This window comes from Pipistrellus hanaki (assembly GCF_964339955.1).
Source record: "Pipistrellus hanaki genome assembly, chromosome: 5".
In the NCBI taxonomy this organism is placed as follows: Eukaryota; Metazoa; Chordata; class Mammalia; order Chiroptera; family Vespertilionidae; genus Pipistrellus; species Pipistrellus hanaki.
This window is the reverse complement of record NC_140507.1, coordinates 75103602-75125706: the sequence shown is the minus strand read 5'-3', so window position 1 is coordinate 75125706 and position 22105 is coordinate 75103602. Positions and strand designations below refer to the sequence as shown.

Sequence of the window (22105 nt, the reverse complement as noted above, 5' to 3'; positions counted from 1 at the left end):
TGCCCAGCCCCAGAGCAGTGCAATCATCAGGGGAAATATAACTCTCATTCTTCAAAATCCCCTTCATCTAGCCTGCTCTTGTTATTATTGTCCATGGTATTTAAATATGATGACTCTTGGAACTGAATATTCATCATTTCTTATTCATCAAATATATATATTTCATCAAGAAATATTTTTTTGAGCTTCCAGAATGTGTCAAATAGGAAATGGATTAGGGAGGACGTGCTCCAGCCTGAGGAGTTTGCAAAAGGAAACTTTCGGACTATCTAGAACATTCACTCTATACATGTTGATTACTCTCCAATGTTAGGCTCTGTGTCCCCTGCCAAAAGCTAATGGACTGCTGGCCACCTCCCACGTGGCTGCCTGGCAGCTGCTGAAAGTACTCCAGTGCCATGCCCCACCCTGCAGTATCCACGGGCCCCTCAGGGTTTGCCCGTCACAATCATGATTGACTTGGGGGCTGCATTTTAAGGCATTGTGCAACCTTGTGTTCCATTTCCTCTTCCACCCACCCTTGAAGGCCGGTGAGATCTCCGTGCCTGTGAATACATGACCTTTCTTCCTAATTCCTTTATCCACTTAGCTTCGGGTCTGTAAAGGGTGCGATAAACCCTGAATGGAAGTCTGCATCATCGCTGGTGATGGCAGGGGCAGACAGAAAATGTGTTGAAGGTGCTGGTGAGGCCACATTCTCTGTCTTGTCAATAAGGATTCACAGAGACATCCTGGCTGAATCCTGTGTTCCCTGGATTCTTGCTACTCAAATCATGGTCCACAGACCAGCAGCCTCAGCCTCACCGGGGAGTTTGTTAGGAGAGAAGAATCTGAAGCCCCACTTAGGACTGGTGAATCAGAACCTGCATTTTACCAAGATCCCGGGGAGATCCATATGCGCAGTAGACAAGGATTCCTAGTGGCCCGTTCAGAGGAGGGCTGGCAAACTTTTTCTGAATGGGGGTCAGAAAGGGACTATGGTTTTGCTCTGTGGGACAGACAGCCACTGTTGTATCTACTTCACTCTGTCATTGTTGCTTGACAGCCATAGACAATGTGGAAACAAGTGGGTGGAGCTGTGTTTCAATAAAATTCATTTCCCAAAGCAGGTGCAACTGGAATTGCCCTGTAGGCCAAAGTTGGCTGGTGGTGGATACACACGAGTAGAATCACAGATCCTAAGAGATACCTGTCCTCAACCTGGATATTGCCAAAGTGTCCCACACAGTGGTATTTCCAATTTATAGTCCCTTGTAAAAGAAGTTTAAGTTCTGCCAACAGTTGGTTTTGATGGACTGTTTGACTTTTGACAATCCGGTATGTAAAATGATTTTAACCTGTTGAACATCTTTGCCAAAGTCGGTTGGCCACTTGGGTTTCCTCATCTATAATTGCCTGTCCTGCTGGGATAGTTACCTTTTTCTTGATTTATCAGAGCTCTTTATATATTCTAGATATACATCCTTTGTCACTTAGGAACATCATTTTTTTACTTGTCTTTTTATTTTTTTCCTTCCTGTTGTTGTACAAAAGTTGGAAAATCGGATATAGCCAAATGTATCAATCTCTTATGATTTGTATAGTTTTGTTTTGTTTAAGAATCCTCCCATGTCTCAAAATCATAAAGAGAGTCTCCTAAATGTTTCTATAAATGTTTTAAAGTTTTGCTTTTCACATTTAGGCATTTCACACTTTTTTATTCTATTGTATGAAGTGTCATTATTCAAACTTTTTTGATCAAAAGAATCACTTAGAGATACTTGTTCAATTACAGACCTCCTGAATTCAGACTTTCTAGGCCTTGAAATATGCATATTTTTATAATCCTAGTTGGTAAAAGTTGGCTTAGTGTTTAGCAGATGGTTCAGGTGCTGGGCAGAACCAGCATTCCACCTGGCTTCACACATCACTGAGTCTCCCTTGAGAGACTTCTTATGAAGAGTAAATGAGAAGAAGTACATAAATGGCTGGGCACAGAGCCTTTCCCTTGAACTGGGTTGCTTTATTCTCATGGTAAATGTAATCCTATTTCCCTTTTTGCTTTAGCTAGGGGCGGGGGGGGGGTGGGGGGGGGGAGGGGCGGGGGAGAGCCCCGAGCTACATTTCTGGTTCGACCATAATCGGAATTCATTCATTTATTCTAAAAATTCCTTTATCCACTTAGCAAATATTTACTGATCATATGTTGTGTCTCAGACACTGAGGAAAGTACAGTGAACAAAATAGATGTGGTCCTTAACTCTGTGGTGCTTACAGCCCAGTGGGGGGACAGATAGAAAAAAAGCATAGGAGAATCTGTGGCGGTAAGTGTCATGGAGAATAAAGAAGTAGGGGACTAGGGGGAGGTAATGTGGGTGGGTTATAAGAATTAAAGAGGTCAGGAAGGGCCTTGCTGAGAAGGTGACCTTTGAGCAGAGACTTGAGGGAGTGAAGAATGTGCTGGAGGAAGAAGACTCAGTAAGCGGAGCGAACAGTCTGTGTAAAGTGCCCGACCAGTTGGAGAAACATGGAGGAGACCCTTCTGGCTGGGGAGAGAGGGAGGAGTAAAGACAGGGAGGTGATGGGGGGGCAGGCCATGCAGGGCCTGTGGGTCCAGGTGAGGACTCTGTCTTCCTGTTTGAGTGAGATGGGGGTGCCGGGGAGTTTCTGAGCATATTTCTCCTGTAACTGTCCCTTCCCCTCCCACCCCCACTCTATCCTGTGTGTGTGAGGCTGAGTCAAAAATAAGTAAACACACCCCACAAACACATGAGAGCTGGCTCATCATCTGAGGGAGGTGGTGACTGACCACAGGGTTGGTGTCACTCACCCCCCACAAGCGACCCACAGGCCCCTGAGCAAAATGTTCATCCAGTCCCTTCCTCTGACTCTGTCTGAGATATTGGGGCGGGTGTGTGTGTGTGTGTGTGTGTGTGTGTGTGTGTGTGTAGGTAAAGCTGTTCCGTGAAGTGGAATCATGGAAGGAACAGGCAGATGTTTCTCTTCTCTTCTTCAGAAAGCCCCCTTCCACTAAACAGCCATTTTGGACAAGTGGGGGAGGGTGGGTTCAGCTAAACAGGAAGAGCCGGAGATGAGCTGGAGATAAGGCGGCTCCAGCCTGTGGCAGTGGGGAGGACAGCCTGAAAGACCACAGGGTGAGAGGGAGGCGGAGAATGACACCTGCCCCACAGTGTCCGTGAACAACACCAAGGTCTGTCTGTCACCTGGGACAAGTGGCATCCTTTCCCGCCACCTGGTCTGGGCCAGTGCCAGTGCCTTGGACTTTGTTTCATCCCCCCGCAGAAGGCTTCGTTATAATTATCCTCATTAATGGGTGGGTAAACTGAGGCTCAGAGCAGTTGCATTCCTTGCCTACATCACAGAGCCAATGGCAAATGAGCTCTTTCCTTCCTCATTACTGCACTGGCATTGTGGCCAACTTTCTCTTCCTTGAACTGCTTCTCGCTCTGCTGCAATGCTTTTCCTCCCGTCTTTTTTATTTTAATTTTTAAAAGTTATTCTTATTTAAGTATAGCGGGCGTTCAATACTCTATAAGTGATTTTAGTTTCAGGTGTGCAATTAGAGATTAGATATTTTTATACCTTACAATGCGATCACCCCACTAAGTCTAGCAACCCTCTGTCTAGTAATCCCGTGTCAACATCCTCGGCCTTTACATGAGTCTCCTTTCCTGTACTCGGGTTTTGGCTGACGCGCTACTTCCTAAGGAAAGGCTTTCCATGAACATCCGCACTAAAATACTTGTGGTCATTTATGCCGGTGCTACACACAGTAGTTGTTCAATAAATATTTGTTGAATAAATAAACGAGTTGGGTATGAACCGTTTGTCTTCCGAGTAACGGCTTTGACAGCAGTTACATCCTGTGTCCCCAGATTGGAATCTGTCTCCACCTCGAGGATGAAGACGTCACCAGGGCAGGGAGCCTGTCCTTCTAATGCGGGAGCTCTGGTGATTGGGACAGGACCCGGCACACAGTAGGTGTGCGCTAAATGTTGTTGAATTGTATCTGAGATTCGACAAAGAACCAGGGACCACATACTGGGACAGAGGGAGACAAGAAAGAAAGGAGGGTGTGCCATGGGTCCTTCATTCATTCCTCATTCATTCTTTCATCTATTCACCACTTTCTGAGAGAATGAAATCAATTCCTTGCCCTCTGAGCCTATGCTTTAAGACAGAGATGGATAACCCCTGAATGGACAGATATGTCAGGGTTATGTCATATGCTGCTGAGAGACATGAGTTTATGAAGCCGAGAGCTGAGGCAGTGGTCGGTAAACTGTGGCTCTTGAGCCACATGTGGCTCTTTGGCCCCTTGAATGTGGCTCTTCCACAAAATACCACGGCCTGGGCGAGTCTATTTTGAAGAAGTGGCCATTAAAAGAAGTTTAAGTTTAAAAAATTTGGCTCTCAAAAGAGATTTCAATCAAAAGAAATGTCAATCGTTGTACTGTTGATATTAGACTCTGCTGACGAATGAGTTTGCCAACCACTGGGCTGGGGCATTCAGGGACCGGGGAGGTCAAGGAAGGTCCCTCGGAGGCAGAAACATATGAACCAAGACCTGGCAAACATGAGTGAAAGAAGCCAGTGAAAAAGGCCATATGAAGCCTGATTCCACTTCTATGAACTCTTCAGAAGAGACAAATCCACACAGAGAGAAAGCAGGTCGGTGGTTGTGGGGGCTGGGGGGAGGGGTATGATTGCTAAATCAGTCCTGAGTTTCCTTTTGGGGTAAGAGGTTTTGGAGCTAGATATAGGTGGTGGTTGAACAACCTTGTGAATGCACGAAATGTCACTGAATTGTGCACTTTAAAATGCAAACTTTGATATATGATTTAAATGTTAAAAAATGAGTCTTCTGCCCTGGCCGGTTTGGCTCAGTGGATAGAGCATCGGCCTCAGTGGATAGAGCATTGAAGGGTCCCAGGTTCAATTCTGGTCAAGGGCATGTACCTTGGTTGTGGACACATCCCCAGTGGGGGATGTGCAAGAGGCAGCTGATCGATGTTTCTCTCTCATCGATGTTTCTGACTCTCTATCCCTCTCTCTTCCTCTCTGTAAAAAAAATCAATAAAATATATTTTTTAAAAATAAGTCTGCCATGCACAGAGGACAGATGGCCATCTGAGACAGAGATGAGGGAACTAGGTGCAGGGTGCAGAAGAGAGGTGGAAGGAGATGGCCCCTGTCTGTCCCAGAGTGGACACAGGACCTTAAGGGAATGGGGGTGGTTGGAGGTGATGGGCCTGGGCCTGGCAGGGTGGGGATCACACACACACACACACACACACACACACACACACTCTCCCACCTGTGTATGTGCGAAATGACACATGCATGTACACATGTGTGCTTGGGGCCCGAGTGGAAGCATGAAACACACATATGCACACATATGATAGAGACTGGGTGTGCAAGGGGCCCCTTCATATCTCCCCATTTGGGGCCCCCAATGCCCTGTCCTGGGGGCTGTTGACTCAAGGGAGTTGGCAAATGGGAAAGAGAGGAGCCCCCTCTCATAAGCCTACAGGTGTGGAGTCCAAGCTCAGAGCCGGAGTCCCCCATTGCCCGCTCTCTCCCTGCTGCTGTGCATGTGCCAGGGGCAGCCCCAGCCTCCCCTCCCCCATCATACTGTAAATTCTGAGAAATCCCACCTGTGGTTTGGCCTGGCCCCTCCTCCACTCTCTGGCTGGGCTGTCCTGGCCACTGACTGTCTTCCTGTCTTGGGGCCTGGGTGGGAGGTGCAAAAGGGACGAAGGATACACCTGCCCCCCTCCAAGCCCAGACACAGGGGAGAGGGCTCTGCACTGCTTCTGAGGCCTTTGTGTCACTTCTCTGCGCCTCAGTTTCCCTCTACAGAATAAAGATAATAGTTCCTGCCAGGCACTTAGCGTAGCCTCCGGCAGGTAGGAGGCCCTGATTCATGCTGCTGCTATTTTTACCCACTTCCTGCCTCTTGCTTTCCCTTGCCCCAGCCTCCACACTTTTACTCTTGCTGTGCCTCCACCCAGAATGCCCTCACTCCTGTCCCCTGTCAAACCCAGGAGTCACTCAAATCCCATTTCCTCAGGAAGCAGGAGAGAGCAGTGGGACCAGCTGGTGTGAGAGGCAGGGAACCTGGGTTTGAATTCCAGCTCTGGCCCGGACACACTGGACAGCCTCAGACAGGGCACTGAGAGGCTCTGTGCCTCAGTTTCCCCAATCAGGCTCTGATGTTCTATAGTTCTAAGCCTCCCTGATGGATGAGTATCCTGGGGTCCTCACCACACATACCATGCCCCAATCTTACTCTCCCCTCCTCATCTGAGCCTTTTTCCTTGGCTGTTCTTGCCACAAACTACAAAATTCTTGGAATTGATTGTGCCCAAGGTTAGGGGACCTCCAGAGACCCACCAATAACTCTCATGCTTCTGCCCCCTGCCCTACAAAATGCAGCTCGAATCCACCCACTTCCCACCTGGGCTGCCAGCTCCCTTCTCAGCGCCCCCTAACCCTCCAGTCCACTGGGTTGCCCTCACCAGGCCCCTTCCCTGCTCTCAGCCCTCCCATGGCTCCCTCTTGCTTCTTGAAAAAGTCCAAAATACTCCCTGCGGCTGTGAATAAAGTACCAGTGGCCTTAGTCAGGAGAGCCTCGTTCAGAGGGTTTCTGCCAGGGCAGAGGAGAGGGCTGTGCCACAGCGAGAGCTCTGACAGGAGCCTGCAGGCCTCTCCAGAGTTAGGGCAAAAGCCTTTTTTATTTATTCATTTTAATAGAGCAGAGAGGACAAGGCTGGAAAGAACCAGGTGTGGAAGGTGAGATGGAAGAATGGGGATGGGGGATGGGAACGGGACAGCCATCGGAGGATGTTTACCCCTGCACTGCCTGTCCTCAGGAGGGGCTGTCTGCTGGCTGGGGTGCGGGGTGAGGGTGCTAAGTTCAGAAGTCTGGATGGAGGAGAGGAGCTTAACCAAAGCTCAGTTAGCAAGCATTTTGTTCTGACTGGTCAGTGGGGATCAGCAGTTCAGCTAATCAGTTATGAGGCAAAGAATGGGTATTTTGAGCTGGCCTTGTCACAGGTAAACCATGGATGAATGAATCTAACTATTTAACTATCCTGCTATCTATCTATCTATCTATCTATCTATCTATCTATCTATCTATCTATCTAATTTACCTCTATATCACTCTATTACCTATCAGTCATCTACCTATTTATCAATTATAATTTTTAAAATATATATATATATTTTATTGATTTCAGAGAGGAAAAGAGAGAGAGAGAGACCCATGTTGAGAATATTGATCAGCTGCCTCCTGCATGCCCCACACTGGGGCGAGCCCACAACCTGGGCATGTGCCCTTGACCAGAATTGAACTTGGGACACTTCTGTCTGCAGGCACATGTTCTATTCACTTAGCCCAGTGGTCAGCAAGCTCATTAGTCAACAAAGCCAAATATCAACAGTATAAGGATTGAAATTTGTTTTGAGAGCCAAAAACCGACTTCTTCGCATAGGCCACGATGTGCGTTGCCACTTGTATTATGTTGTGGAAGAGCCACACTCAAAGGGCCAAAGAGACGCATGTGGCTTGCGAGCCGCAGTTTGCCGACTACTGCCTTAGCCAAATAAGCCAGGACCAACAATTATAAATTTATAGTTCTATCTCTCTATCTCACTCTACATCTATATCCTATATAATAAAAGACTAATATGTAAATCTACCAAACAGCAGAACAACTGGTCGTTATGATGTGCACTGACCACCAAGGTGCTGACACTCAATGCAGGAGCTGCTCCCTGGTGGTCAGTGCGCTCCCACAGGGGGATCGCAGCTCAGACAGAAGCCAGGCCCACGGCTGGTGAGTGCAGCCGCAGTGGTGGGAGCCTCTCCCACTTCCACAGCAGTGCTAAGGATGTCCAATTGACGGCTTAGGCTTGCTCCCTATCAGTTGGGCCTAAGCCATCAGTTGGACATCTCCCGACGGTTCCCAGACTTTGAGAGGACACAGGCCAGGCTGAGGGGAACCCCCCCCCCCCCCGTGAGTACACAAATTTTGTGCACTGGGCCTCTAGTGTAGATATAAAAGGGTATATAGACGGCTCTCTCTATAGATTTACATATATCCAATAATATTTATCTTTAACAATATTTATATTAATCTATAGATTTAGAGATATATAATTATATCTATATATTGTATATCTATAATATGTTATATATTACATATTTATATCTATATCTATCTATATCTATTTATTTATTTGTGTATGAAGCAGCCAGAATGGGCACTGAGAGAGAGAGAGAGAGAGAGAGAGACAGAGAGAGAGAGAGAGAGAGAGAGAGAGAGAGAGAGAGAGAAAGAGAGAGAGAGAGAGATTTGGAAGATCCATAAATGAGAGTTGCTGATGAAACTGGGTCACCAAGTTGTGAGATGGGGGAACCTGACCTGGCCTAGGAGCTCCGAGGAGGGCACTATAAATGGGTATGAGTCCCATGAGGGTGAACTGGAAGCTGGGAGACTGAAAACAGCCCATCAGCTTCTGTTACTTCCACAAGGAGAAACCTACTTCCTTTAAGAACAAGGGGAGTCCCTGAATACTTGACTTATAATATGTTTACTTCTATTCAACAAGTGCCATAAACAGGTTTCTCTCCCTGCTGCCTGAGTGGGGCATTAGATTCAGGTGGAAGGAATAGCTCATGCAAAGGCCCTGAGGTGAGAGGGAAAGTGCTGACTTCCAGGGACAGAAAGAGGCGTGTGGGAATGGTTTGCAGACTCCCAAGGGAGCCATGGAGTGAGCAGGCTTTGGGTCAGTGGTCAGTGGGGTTTGGGGGAAACTGTTTAGAACCAGGCATGGGGAGCCATCGAAAGATATTGAATAGGGCAGGAGTGTGGTCAGATTCTCTTTTTGCAGAAGAGATTCACAGGGTTCCCAAATGTGGGACAGACAAGAAAGGGGAGGGGGAAATACTAGGTGCCCATGGAGGGGTGGGGGTCACAACTTGGACTGGGGGAGGCATGGGCTGGGGGGAGGGGATGGAAGAATCGAGGCCCAGGAGGTAAGATGACCCACCTGAGGATAACTGCCAGCCAGGTGAGCTGGCTCAGCTTTTTCACTCACTGCCCAGTGGCTGGGTCATCAGTGGGGCTCTGGGCAAATCAATTAGCCCCCGATCTTGAACTCTGTCACCAGGCCCAGCCTCCCCTCCCTTTACTTTTCCATATCTGCTAGCCACATGTGTCCCACAAAGTTTCAGGAGGCCCAGGTGACAGCTGAGGGTGAGGGGGTAGGTGGTATATATGTACATGTATAAGATCCTGCTCAGACCAGCATTCATTCTCAGAATGAAACATGCCCTCCCCTGGGCTGAGTTGAATCCTTTGTGCTGAGGTGAGATGTTGGCCTGGTGCCTCTTGCTCCTGGGGCAGAGCCCTGGGTTAGTGGGCCCAGCAGCTGCAGGTGCCCCACCCCAGTTGGGGGCAGTGGTGTCAGTGATTTCCTGGGTTCCATGGAGACCACGCCCTGTGGCTTCCCCTCTTGAGGAGCCCTGGACCATAGTCTCCAGGAGCCTGATCTTCAGGTCTCTCCCCCGCTGGGCCCACCTCCTGCAAACTGGCTCAGCTCCTCCAGCCTCCATTCGTCTGTGTCCATGGGCTGGATTAGGGCCAGCAAGCAAGGCATTCCCCTGAGCAAAATGTAAGGGGAATATTTGTTTCTTTCCTTTTTCAGTTGAAATATATTTGATCTATGACCATGTTTAAATTTAAGGGGTACCACATGTAATTTGACACATTTATATGTTGTCAGATGATTGTCATTTTAGGGATAATTAGCACCTCTACCACATTCCATAATTATCTTTTCTTTTTAGTAACTTAGCTCTAGTCTCATATAGCTTGATGGCCACAGTACAATACTGTTGTCTTTGTTCACCATGCTGTGCTCTTGATCTCCAGGCTTATAAATTAAATAGTATTTCTGTGCGATGACTTGAATTGAGATTGTCACCATACCATTCAATTCCCCCTTTGGAAGTGTAGGATTCCATGACGGTCCCTCCTCCCAGTCCCTGGCATCAAGGCAATACTTTAAAAAGCCAAATTAGCCCTGGATGGTTTGGCTCAGTGGATAGAGCATCGGCCTGCGGATTGAAAGGTCCCAGGTTTGATTCCGGTCAAGGGTATGTACCTTGGTTGCGTGCACATCCCCAGTGGGAGGTGTGCACGAGGCAGCTGATGGATGTTTCTCTCTCATCGATGTTTCTAACTCTCTATCCGTCTCTCTTCCTCTCTGTAAAAAAATCAATAAAATATATTTAAAAAAATAAAAATAAATAAAAAGCCAAAATAATCATAAAAATTTCATGACAAATAAGCTGTCAAATATTAAAATGAAGACAAGCTTTGACACTGCACTTTTGGGCCCCGTATCACTCAGCAGACCTTAATCTCTACCCAGTCTGGGATGTGCCTGGTGGAATGACCTGCCTGTCCCAAATAGTTCCTCTCTTGGGCCCTCCAAAGAACAGGAGATCTGGATTTTGGCCGAGGTCTGGGAGGTGACTTAATGGGTCCTCTCTCTGCTTAAACCCCTGGGGGAGGGTCTTAGTGGCAGTGGTTGACTAGCGGACTTGGGATACTATTTGGCACTCTCTAGTCAAAATAGCAGTCTCACCCCCATCTATTTGGCAGTTACTGTCTACTGAGCAAGTCCATTTTGCTCATCACTCAAAATAGTTTTTAAAAATCTATTTCCTTGTAGTCATGTGCACTGTGAAACTTTCAAACAATGCATAAATATTCAGGGTAAATGTGAACCACACCCCTCCTTCCAGTCACAGGCCCCCAATACAACCGCAGTGTGAGATGTGTCCTTCCATACTTCCAAAAGGCCTGTGTGATCTTGCTTAATCTTCATAAAGCCCCCCTGAAGTGAGCACTGATATTGCCCTCATTTTATGTGTTGACTGAAGCTCAGAGAGGTTAGGTCACTTGTCCAAGGTCACACAGCATGTGACAGGGTATGACTCAAATCCAGTCTTCTCTGACTCAATGCCAGGAGGAAAAGAGGGAGAGGGCTCCCTACTTGGGAAGATTCCTCTCAGCTCAGTCAATGTTGTGGCTCATTCATTCAGTCGCTCAACAAACCTTAATTGGGCATGGCTGTGTGCCAAGTAAATGATACACACGGGGTCCCTGCTCTCCCAAAACTCATAGCTGAGACAGGAGACACCATCCATTAACAAGGAATCAAACAGAAGTCAGATGGGCACAACTAGGGAGAGGGAGGGAAACAGAGCTGCCATAGTGATGCCAGAAAAACTTAAGTAAACATCCATGTTTTAAAAAATACATTTACACGATTCAAAATTTTAATAATTCAAAAGAGCAAGCAGTGAGAATCTCCTGCCTACCTCCATGCCCAGGCCCCCGGTGACCCCCAGTTCTCAATGGGGGTGTTCACCCCCAAGAGATGGGTCTGATAGTGGGCAAAAATACAAGCCCATTTTTATGTATAAAGTGCAGATATACATAGAATATATAAAAAGATATACAATAGATCTGCAGTATTAAATGTTCATGGGAGGCACTGAAACCTATTTGGCTCAGTGGATAGAGCGTCGGCCTGCGGACTGAAAGGTCCCAGGTTTGATTCCGGTCAAGGGCATGTACATTGGTTGCGGGCACATCTCCGGTGGGGGGTGTGCGGGAGGCAGCTGGTCAATGAATCTCTCTCATAGACATTTCTAGCTCTCTGTCCCTCTCCCTTCCTCTCTGTAAAAAATTCAATAAAAATATTTTTAAAAATATTCATGGGAGGCAATTAGAGGAAATGCCTGAAAATGACTGCTCCTTTGTGTGTAATAATGAAATAAATCTTAGAAACTATTACAGAAGCAGCCGCTGTGAGATCTTCCAGAAATAGTCTAGGCCTTTTCAAAAAATATCTACACATTCATTTGTTCCTGTTTTTACATAAATAATAACAGGTCATTCCAAGTCTTCTTTTTCTCCTCTTTCTCCTCCCCCTCCTCATTCTTCTTTTTACTTAAAATATATCTTGGCTATCACTCCATGTCAGTGAACACAGCTTTCTGGTTTCTTTTTCACAGATGTGTAGCCTTTTCTATGTCTTAATGAAACTTATCTAACCCTTTCTCATGAAAACACATGACATTGTTGTGTGTGCTTCAGTGTTCACTGGATAGCTGCACTTGAGTAATTTAACATAAGAGTGATTGTTTCTGAAGGAGAAATTCCTGGAGGTGTGATAGCTGTGTCAGAAGGTGTGTGAATTTGTCATTTAAGTAGATATTGCAACTTGTCCTGCATAGGATTTGTACCAATTTCCTTTTTCATCATCACGGTAAGATGCTGCCAATTTTCCCACCGCCTCACCTACATGACTTGGTCATCAAACCTTTTGATCTTTGCCAATCTGATGGGTTAAAAATGGTATCACAGTATAGTTTTAATGTTCATTTTCATTATGAGGTTGAGAATCTTCTCCTGTGACTAAGAACCATTTGTTGTTCTTTCTTTGTGAACTAAAGATTTGTATCCTTTGATAACTTTCATGACTGTTGTAGTATTTTTCTTATTGTTTTCCAAAGGCTCCTTGTATTATTTATAGTATACTCTGTCATTTGATTTTTTAAAAAATGATTTATTGAATTTATTTTTAATTTGTCCTTTGGCTTGACTTTGTTTAGGGTGATATTTACCTTACAGATTTTTCTGGATGTTTACATGAAGTCAGTTGTTTTAATCATCTTTTTATAGAATCAGAGGTTTGTATCATTCTGAGAACGTGGTTACCTTGGATAAGATAAGACACGAGAAGAAACATTCTGAGTAGAGGAAATAGGAGGGGTCAAGGTCCTGAGGTAGGCAGGGGCTTGGCATATCCATTAGTTAGGGACCTCCAGAGAAGCAGAAACAATAAGATGCAGAGAGAAAGAGATAAATTGTAGGAGCTGACAGGTCCAATCTGCAGGATAGACTGGCAGGCTTGAGACCCAGGAGGAACTGCAGTTGGAATCCAAAGGCAGTCTGCTGCCAGAAGGCCTCCTTCCTTGGGCAAGGCGAGTTTTTGTTTCATTAGGGCCTTCAACTGACCAGATGAGGCCCTCCCACATTGTAGAGGATAATTTGTTTTACTCTAAGTCTACTGATTTAAATGTTAATTCATCTAAAAAAATATATACCTTCACAGCAACACCTAGACTGGCCTTTTATCAGACAGTTTGGGCACCTGGCATAGCCAAGTAGACACATAAAATTAACCATCACAAGTCCACTTCTTATCACCTTGGCATACACACATCCCCTTAAATCATACTTTTGTGGTACAAAATGTGGGGCCCACGCTTTTGCCATTGCTTCATGACCCAGCAGGACAGAAAGGCACACAGCAAGGCCAAGAAGGTCCCATAATCCACACAAAGAGATCAGGCTCGAGGGATGTGTGTGGGCATGAGGGAGGAAGACCGGGGTCTTCAGTGCTCTCAGTGTCAGGGTGGGGGTCTGACGGGCAGAGGGTGTAGAGGAGGTGTGATTTCTAACAGCATACTTGAGGTAATGAGTTCCCCATCCCTGGGAATATGCAGATACGATGGCACAAGACCTGAGGATTGTAGAGGAAATTTCTACCCCCGATAAGGTTTGGAGTCCGGGGAACCTTAGTCTGTTCTAAATGACAGTCCACCCAGCAGCCTACGGGTTGTGGGGGTTTCTGCATCCTCCTAACTTCCTGTAGCATTTGAGACAGCCTGTCCCACATCCCTTCTGTGAGTGTGTGTGTGTGTGTGTGTGTGTGTGTGTGTGTGGAGTGGGTCTCACTTGAAGTCTGGCATGTGTGGTTTGCTGCCATCTTTGTGGTTCTAAATGCCATGCCTTATTTGTCTTGAGCTTGGAGATGATGCCCCCTTGTGGAAGGAAGGAGATGTTTCCCTTCGCTACCTTGTAACCTCCTGTGGGTTTGCTGCTGATTCTGCAGATTGAAGCTGCTGGCCTGGTGGAGAGGAGAGGCAGGGGGTCGAACCCTGCATATTTGCCATCTGCAGATTTGGGCCTGACTGTGGGGTTCTCCCCTCAGCTGAGGACTACCCTCTCTTAGAGCCCTGTCCAGTCGTCAGGCCACAGTGGGACATGGCACATGGGAATAACTAGGGCCGTCACACCCATTTTTCTGATGGTAGATGTGGGGGATGAGGGGATGCTCCACAAATAAATGAGTTTTCACCCTGGAAAAGCAAGTGCTGGAAGATGAGTGTGAGAGAGAAACAGAAAAAACAGAGAGCTTGTGAGAGATGCTCACTAAATATTGACTGATTAAATGAATGAAAGAATGAATGATTCTTTAGACTGGGGGAAGAGGATACCAAATATGAACATAAATAAGCTCTGGCAGTTCCTTCTTATTTTGTTGATCAACTGGGAGGATATGTCCAGGGTGCTGGGTGGGGAATCCTGAGATTTAGATGAGCTGGATAATGTAATGGCAGAGAGTCCTGCCTCGGGCAGGGGCCCAGTGTGGCTGAGAACAAGGGTGCAGGAAGGAGCAGGGACCAGGGCATCCTGTGGGGAGAATGCCAAACTTCCCCATCCTGAGAGGCTGGACTCCCACTCTAGGCCCTTGTAGGGACAGTATGGAGGAGAGGTCTTGAAGGGCGTCCTTAAGGCAGGGACTTTGGTGTTGCAGGAGCAGGTTTAATGAGGTCTGGAGAGATGGAGTGGACTTAGAATGAACTAATGGAATAGGGTGAGATAGGGAGATAGAGCAGTTGGCCCCTGGAAACCTAATGAGGGTTGGGGGAGAGAGCCACTGTTCAGGTGGAGACCCCATCTGGGGTATCTGCCTCAGGCCACAATGGGCTGAGAAGTCCTCCAGAACATTACTGTTAAAAGTGTCTTACTAAAGGGATAGGACTCGGGATTAGGGTTAGGGTTAGGGCCTGGGACATGGGTTCTGGGAAATCTAAAACTCCAGGGTGGGGTGTTCTGGATGTTCATCATGGGTAACCCTGGGAGAGTCTTTGAGGATCAGAACACAGGAGATGGCCGAGGGCATTAGTGGGGTCATCCTGGGATGGTCCTGGGGGAGGATTTGAAAGGCTGAGGAACAGATTCAGAAGGTGCACTGTGAGAAAGTTCATGTAGAAGTATTTTGGGGGCTGAAAACAATGGGGACCACCCTGAGGGTTTGGGGTCTCAGAATATGGTATCCTTTGGGGGTAGATATGGGATATGGGTTCTGGGAGACCTGGAAGGAGAAACTCTGGGGAAACAGGAGGGCAGAATTTTGGGGGAGGATAGAACTTGGGGGATGGACTGGACGCTGAAGGGGTTCTTCAGAGGGTTATTGTGGGGGAGACTCGAGCAGAACATGAGTCTTTGTGGTGGATACCGGGCTTCATCACTTGTTGGGAATTCAGGGTGGGCTCAAGAACATCAGAGTGTCAGAGAACATTAGATAATCAGTTGGGGAAACCAACAAGGAGGTGGATTTTTGCTCAGACCCAGGGATGTCTTGGCAAATGGATTTTGTGGCTATCTTTTGGGGGCATTGGAAACAGGGGGCAAAGTATGGAATGCTTAAACCAGGCTCTGGTTGAGATTGCTTTCTATAATCACAATTTATTCTCTGTGAAGTTTTGATCATTATACTTATTTTCCTCTTACACTGTAGAAATAAACATGGAATTTAACCCGATAATAAATAAAGCCTTCCATTGTTAGATAATTATCTTTGATCTTTTGTACTTCCACCTTTCCTCCCTTCCTCTGGGGATAGATGTGACCTTGTCCTGGGATATCATCAAGAAGATTTGTCCTAGCTGGTTTGGCTCAGTGGATACAGTATCGGTGGTGGACTGAAGGATCCCAGGTTCAATTCCGGTCAAGGGCACATACCTCAGTTGCAGAATCCTCCCCAACTCAGGCCCTAGTCAGGGCAACCCACAGATCGATGTATTTTTCTCACATTGATATTTCACTCTTCCACTCTCTCGAAGAAATCAATCAAAAATATCCCCAGGTGAGAATAAAAAATAAACAAACAAACAAACGAACAAATAAAAGGCTATTTAAATCCAGAGCAGAGAGCTCAAGGTTAAAGTCAGAATCTACTCCAGATAATTTCTTCTTCATCTTATAAGACCCCCCTCTCCTTTGATTCTAAATAATAGCCTTCTTGTGTAGAGTAATCTTAGACATAGGTCTTTGCTTTTCTTCACTTTGAATATTTTATGACAATACCTTCTGGCCTGCAAAGTTGAGGAATCAGCTTTTTTTTTTTTTTTTTTTTTTTCTTTTTTCAATCTTCACCTGAGGACATGTTCATTGATTTTAGAGAGAGGAAGGGAAAGGGATAGAGAGAGTGAGAGAAACATCAATGTGAGAGAGAAAAATGCCTCTTGTAGTTTTCCCAACTGAGGACTGAACCCAATACCTAGGTAGGTGCCCTGACCAGGAATTGAATCCACAACCTTTTGGTGTATGGGACAACACTCCAATAAACTGAGCCATACTGGCCAGGGCCAGCTCATAGTTTTATGGTATCTTTCTTTGTTTTTACTATATCTGAGTATTACTTTTTTTAAATTCTATAAAATGAACTGTTTAATGCTACTCTTGACATTCTGGTCAAGACATGAATGAAAATAAAACCCACGGAAAGTGGTCAGGAAAAAATTTTCCCAACCTAAGGGTCCTACCCTGAAACCCCTACCTCAAAATGCGATAAACACTCTCATACACACACACACACACACACACACACACACACACACACACTCTCGGGTGCAGAATGAAACAAACATTGTCGAAGAGTCCCATCAGTGTTTTTCAAATGCTGTGAGATTGTACACCTACATAATCCCAAATGGACTAATCTCAAAAGAGAAGTCAGAAGTCAAGATAATTTAGTGCCCTGACCAGTGCAGTTCAGTTGGCTGGATGTTCTCCCGTGCTCCAGGTTGGATTCCTGGTCAGGACACATTCCTGGGTTGGAGGCTGAGCCCCCTAACCGGGGTAGGGGGTGTGCAGATGATATTTGATAATATTTATTTCCCTCTCCCTTCCTGTCTCTCTCTCTCTCTCTAAAAAAAAAAAAAAAAAAAAAATCTTTTTAAAAAAAAGATAATTTACAAATTAGATCCAAAATCAAAAACTAAAGGTCAAGGTTTTTTGATGAATTTCCCATTGATGTCATCTTGTTATTTCAATATGTTAGGGAAACTTCCAGGGAAGGTTGTGTTGAAAGTCACTTTTTCTTTACTGTGTAAGGATACACAAGCTGTATAAAGAATAATTACTCAAGCCTGGCCAGCGTGGCTCAGTGGTTGAGCATCTATCTATGAACCAGGAGGTCATGGTTGGATTCCCAGTCAGGGCACATGTCTGGGTTGCGGTCTCAGTCCACAGTGTGGGTTGGAGGAAGCCAATCAATGATTCTGTCTCATCATTGATGTTTCTATCTCTCTTCCTTTCCCTTACACACACACACACACACACACACACACACACACACACACTGAGTGGCCAGATTATTGGGCCACCTTTTGCCTTCAATACTGTGGCAATTCTTGCCATTGATTCCATGAGATGTTGAAAGGTGATGCGAGGAATCTGACACCATGCCTGATGAATAGCACTGTCCAATGTGAGATATATATATATATATATATATATATATATATATATATATATATATAAAAGAATATAGCCAATAAATGAAAAGATGATAGAACATGAATATCATTATTATTAAACCACTACTGAATTGGTGAATCAGGCCAGCAACAGATAACACTGGATTAACTTGAACTCATTAGGGCTGATCTGATTGCCTGACCATCCATCTTATTGATTCTATTATGCTAGGACCTCTGAAACCTATCAGCCCCCTACTGTTCAAGTACCAAGGCTACGAGAGCTTTCTGGGGCAGGAAAAGACCCCACCCCTTAGCCCTGCATTGTGAAGTCTTCTGAAGGGGACAGCAGGCTGGCTGATGTCATAGACCAGCCCCTCTCTGTGTCTCTGCCTGTGCCTGCCCCAACCTCAACCTTTCTCCCCAGAGGAGAGAAGTCAGCCTTGCCTAACTGCCCACCCACCTGATACAAATCACCCCAACCTCTCTGAGCCGCAGAGGACCCCAGACCCCGGGGTGACCCCCACCTCCATCCCCGCGAACAAGACCCTACCGCAGGACACCCCATTATGTTGGGCAACAGGTTGCCCCCAAACACTAGCGCTGTGGTCATCGACATGGGCACAGGCACCTGTAAGGTGGGCCTCGCGGGGCAGGCCCGGCCCTCCTACACCGTGGCCACCATCGTGGGCTGCCAGCCCAAGAGGCCGGCCACCACGGGGCAGACGGTGCTGGAGACTTTCATTGGCGAGGCCGCCCTGGCGCGCCCGGAGCTGACGCTGGTGAAGCCCATCCGGAATGGCATCCTGGTGGACTGGCTGGCGGCGGAGTTCATCTGGCGCCACCTGCTGGAGCACGACTTGGGCATCGCCACCCAGGACCACCCGCTGCTGTTCTCCGACCAGCCCTTCAGCCCCCTGACCAACCGCGAGAAGCTGGTGGAGGTGGCCTTTGAGTCCCTGTGCTCCCCGGCCATGTACGTGGCCTCCCAGCCGGTACTGTCGGTCTACGCCCATGGGCGGGTCAGCGGGCTGGTGGTGGACGTGGGCCACGGGGTCACCACCACGACGCCCGTCTTCCAGGGCTACCATCTGCCCCATGCCACGGAGCGCCTGGACCTGGCGGGCGCGCACCTGACCGCCTTCCTGGCCGAGATGCTGCTGGGCGCCGGCTTGCCCCTGGGGCAGCAGGACCTGGACGTGGTGGAGAGGATCAAGCACTGCTGTTGCTACGTGGTGCCTGACTTCCAGAAGGCGCAGGCCCGGCCCGAGCACGAGTGCCAGCTGAGCCTGCAGCTGCCCGACGGCCGCGCGGTCACACTGGGCAAGGAGCTGTTCCAGTGCCCCGAGCTGCTGTTCAGGCCCCCGGAGATGCCCGGCCTGTCACCCGTGGGCGTTCCCGCCATGGCCACACGGAGCCTGAACAAGGTGCCCCTGGAGGTGCGGGCACACCTGGCCCAGAACGTGCTGCTGTGCGGGGGCTCCTCGCTCCTCAAGGGACTCGAGGGTCGCTTCCTACAGGAGCTGCAGTGCAGCCTGCGCCCTGAGGATGTGCGCATCGTTGCGGTGGCTGCCCAGCCCTCCAGGAACTTCTCCGTGTGGATCGGGGGCTCCATCCTGGCCTCGCTGCGGGCCTTCCAGTCCTCCTGGGTCCTCAGGGAGCAATACGAGGAGCAGGGGCCCCACATCGTGTACCACAAGTGCTACTGAGTGTGGCAGGGGCTTGGAAGGGATGGGGCAGTAAAGCTTTGTTACCCAGCCAGCTCTGCCCTGCCTTTCCCCCGGGGTCAGTCTGGTCCACTCCTGGCCCCACCCCAGCGTGACCCACCAACCCAGTCAAACCCGTTTCCCATGATTAGTGCACCCCAAGGCACTCTCGGTTTAGGACCCCCACCCAAGTGTAATCCCTAGTTTCAGATTTGGATATCTTAATCTCTCACCCCCAGGAACTGCTATTTTTGTTTGTTTGTTTGTTTGTTTTTATATAATCCCCATGATTCCCTTAGGCTTTAAGCTCCTCCCCCATCCCCCAATTCACACCATTGATAAGTTCATCAAAGATCCTCAAACTCACTTCCATAACTTGTTCCTCTCCAAGGACCTTGCACCAGAATGCTCAAACCCCCCTCCCAGAATTTTTCCATGAGTGCTCCAACCCCTGGGTGCACCCTTATAACCTGCCGCTATTTCTAATGCCTGCAAACATACCCCCTCCAGAATCCACTTGCCAAGACATCCCTGGTTCTGAGCACCCCAAACCCATCTCCTGGTTGGTTTCCCCTTTTTTCTTACCCAACGTTATCCAACACCCTAATGTTCTGAGTGCCCCCTAAGTCCTCCTCACAAGTGCCAAACTCGCATAAACACCACAAAGGTTCATGTTATGCTCAAGGGTCTCCCTTATAATGGCTCCCTAAGGGACCTCCAGTGTCCAGAGCCCATTCCCCAAGTTTCACCTTCTCTCAAAACTATCCCCAGCATGATTTGTTCCCCCAGAATTCTTCCTTCCATCCAGAGCCCATTCCCTATCTGTATCTTCAAGAACATCATGTTCTGAGACCCCAATGCCCCAATCTGGCCCCCACTGCTCTCAGCTCAACCCCTTGCACTAAGTCTGCCCCAGAAATACACTCAAATGGCCCATCCTCACAACGAACCTCCTAATGCAATTTCTCAGTCCCCCTTCTCCCCTCCCCCCTCTGAAGGCTCTGGCCTCCAGAATCATCTGGTTGTGATCCCACTAATGCCCTAGGCCAATGGTCAGCAAACTGCAGCTCTCGAGCCACATGCAGCTCTTTGGCCCCTTGAGTTTTTAGCAAAGGCCAGCTTAGGAGTACCCCAATTTAGTTAAGAACAATGTACCTACCTATATAGTTTACGTTTAAAACATTTGGCTCTCAAAAGAAATTTCAGTCATTGTACTGTTGATATTTGGCTCTGTTGACTAATGAGTTTGCCAACCACTGCCCTAGCCCATCCCCTGTGTTCTGACCCCCCAAAGACCCTCCTCCAGGCTTGCCCCAAGATGGACATCCAGGATACCTCACCCTGGAGTTTCAGACTCCCCAGAACCCAACCCCAGAACCAGTCCTTGGACCCCATCCCATTAGTTGAGACAACGATAGGCAGTGTTGTTCTGAGGGCTGCCCAGCCCACCATGACGTGGGGCAAATACCCCATTGGGGTCACCACCTGGACACTGGCTCTTCCCTCCACCTCCACACAGGTCCCCAGTGGCCTACTGTCTGTCCCCATATCCCTCCCTTGGTAGTTCATTCCAAGTTCACTCCATCTCCCCAGACCTTGCTCAGACTGTTCCTGTCACCAAACCTCAAGGGGTTCACAGCTTTGGGTGTTCTATTCAGGGCACCACTACTGAATTAGTGATCAAGCAGGGAACAGATAACACTGGATTAATTTGAACTCGTGAGGTTGATCTGATTGCCTGATCAATGGTGTTATGATGCTAGGCCCTCTGAAACCTATCAGCCCCTAATGTTTAAGTACCAAGGCCCCGGGGGCTCTCTGGGCCAGGAAAGGACCTCACCTCCAGCCCCATTCAGGAATGAGACGTGGTTGTCCTTCGGTAGTTTTGTTATAGGTGCCAAGAAAGATGTCATCGGACAGCCCCCTGAGTCGGAGGGAGAGAAAGCTGTCCCCTCCCCTGTTCTTGTCATTCTCTTGTAGTAAACAAACTTATTAAAGAAATAAACCAAGTAAATTTATCCAAAAAAGCAAGGTAAGCAAATCTATCAAATGCATCCAGCTTATGAGGCACAGATATGCTTTATGGTTAATGTGAGGAGGGAGTCTGATAGGGGTTAGTATTTTCCTACCCTTCTGTCTCTAGGATTTAAAAGCCCTGTGCCAGCTATCTTGGTACAAAGTAACTCTCAAGGTCTCCCTTTTACTTCAGTATAGCTTTCCCAGAAGTGATGAGAAGCATCTGATGACTTGATCTTTAACAGGCCCTGAGACTGCTGGCTTCTCTGTGTAGACGGTGAGATGAAAAGTCCCTCTTCTCTCCTCCTTCCCCCTTTCCAGTCCTGCCTTAGCAGTTCCAAGGCAACTTACATTGTGTATTCTTTGGTTAGGAAGTAGAGTCATTACCCTCCCCCACCCTCACCCCCCCACACACACCTTCCTGCATTCTTCAATTAGTGAGGAGAGGATTAGCCATTTGTTCTCACCATAAGGTTTTAACCTGCTGGGAGTTGCCCAAACTGTTTAATCTTGTTTAATTTCTTGTTTGTTTCCCTACTCTACTTACTGAGGAATTTTGCTAGCTTCTTACAACCCTGTTACACTTTTACTATTTACCTGCAGCAAGTAAAGGACACCGGGATTCACATCTGCCTCTTAGAAAAGACACTTAGTCATCGATTATATACACTATTTTGTTAATGACAAGTTGATTTCTCTTGGCAGTTGGCTAAACTCATCCAAATTTTGTTAATTACAT

The 22105-nt window shown here is 47.5% G+C and overlaps 1 protein-coding gene across 1 annotated transcript; it reads left to right on the top strand.

The window, feature by feature from the left end:
- Positions 1–18121: 18121 nt before the first annotated feature.
- Positions 18122–19353, top strand: ACTL9 (actin like 9; the record flags this gene model as incomplete). Its single annotated transcript, XM_084883261.1, has 1 exon — positions 18122–19353. The coding sequence occupies exon 1, from the start codon at positions 18214–18216 to the stop codon at positions 19351–19353; it is 1140 nt and encodes a 379-aa protein (XP_084739387.1). The 5' UTR covers positions 18122–18213.
- Positions 19354–22105: the final 2752 nt, after the last annotated feature.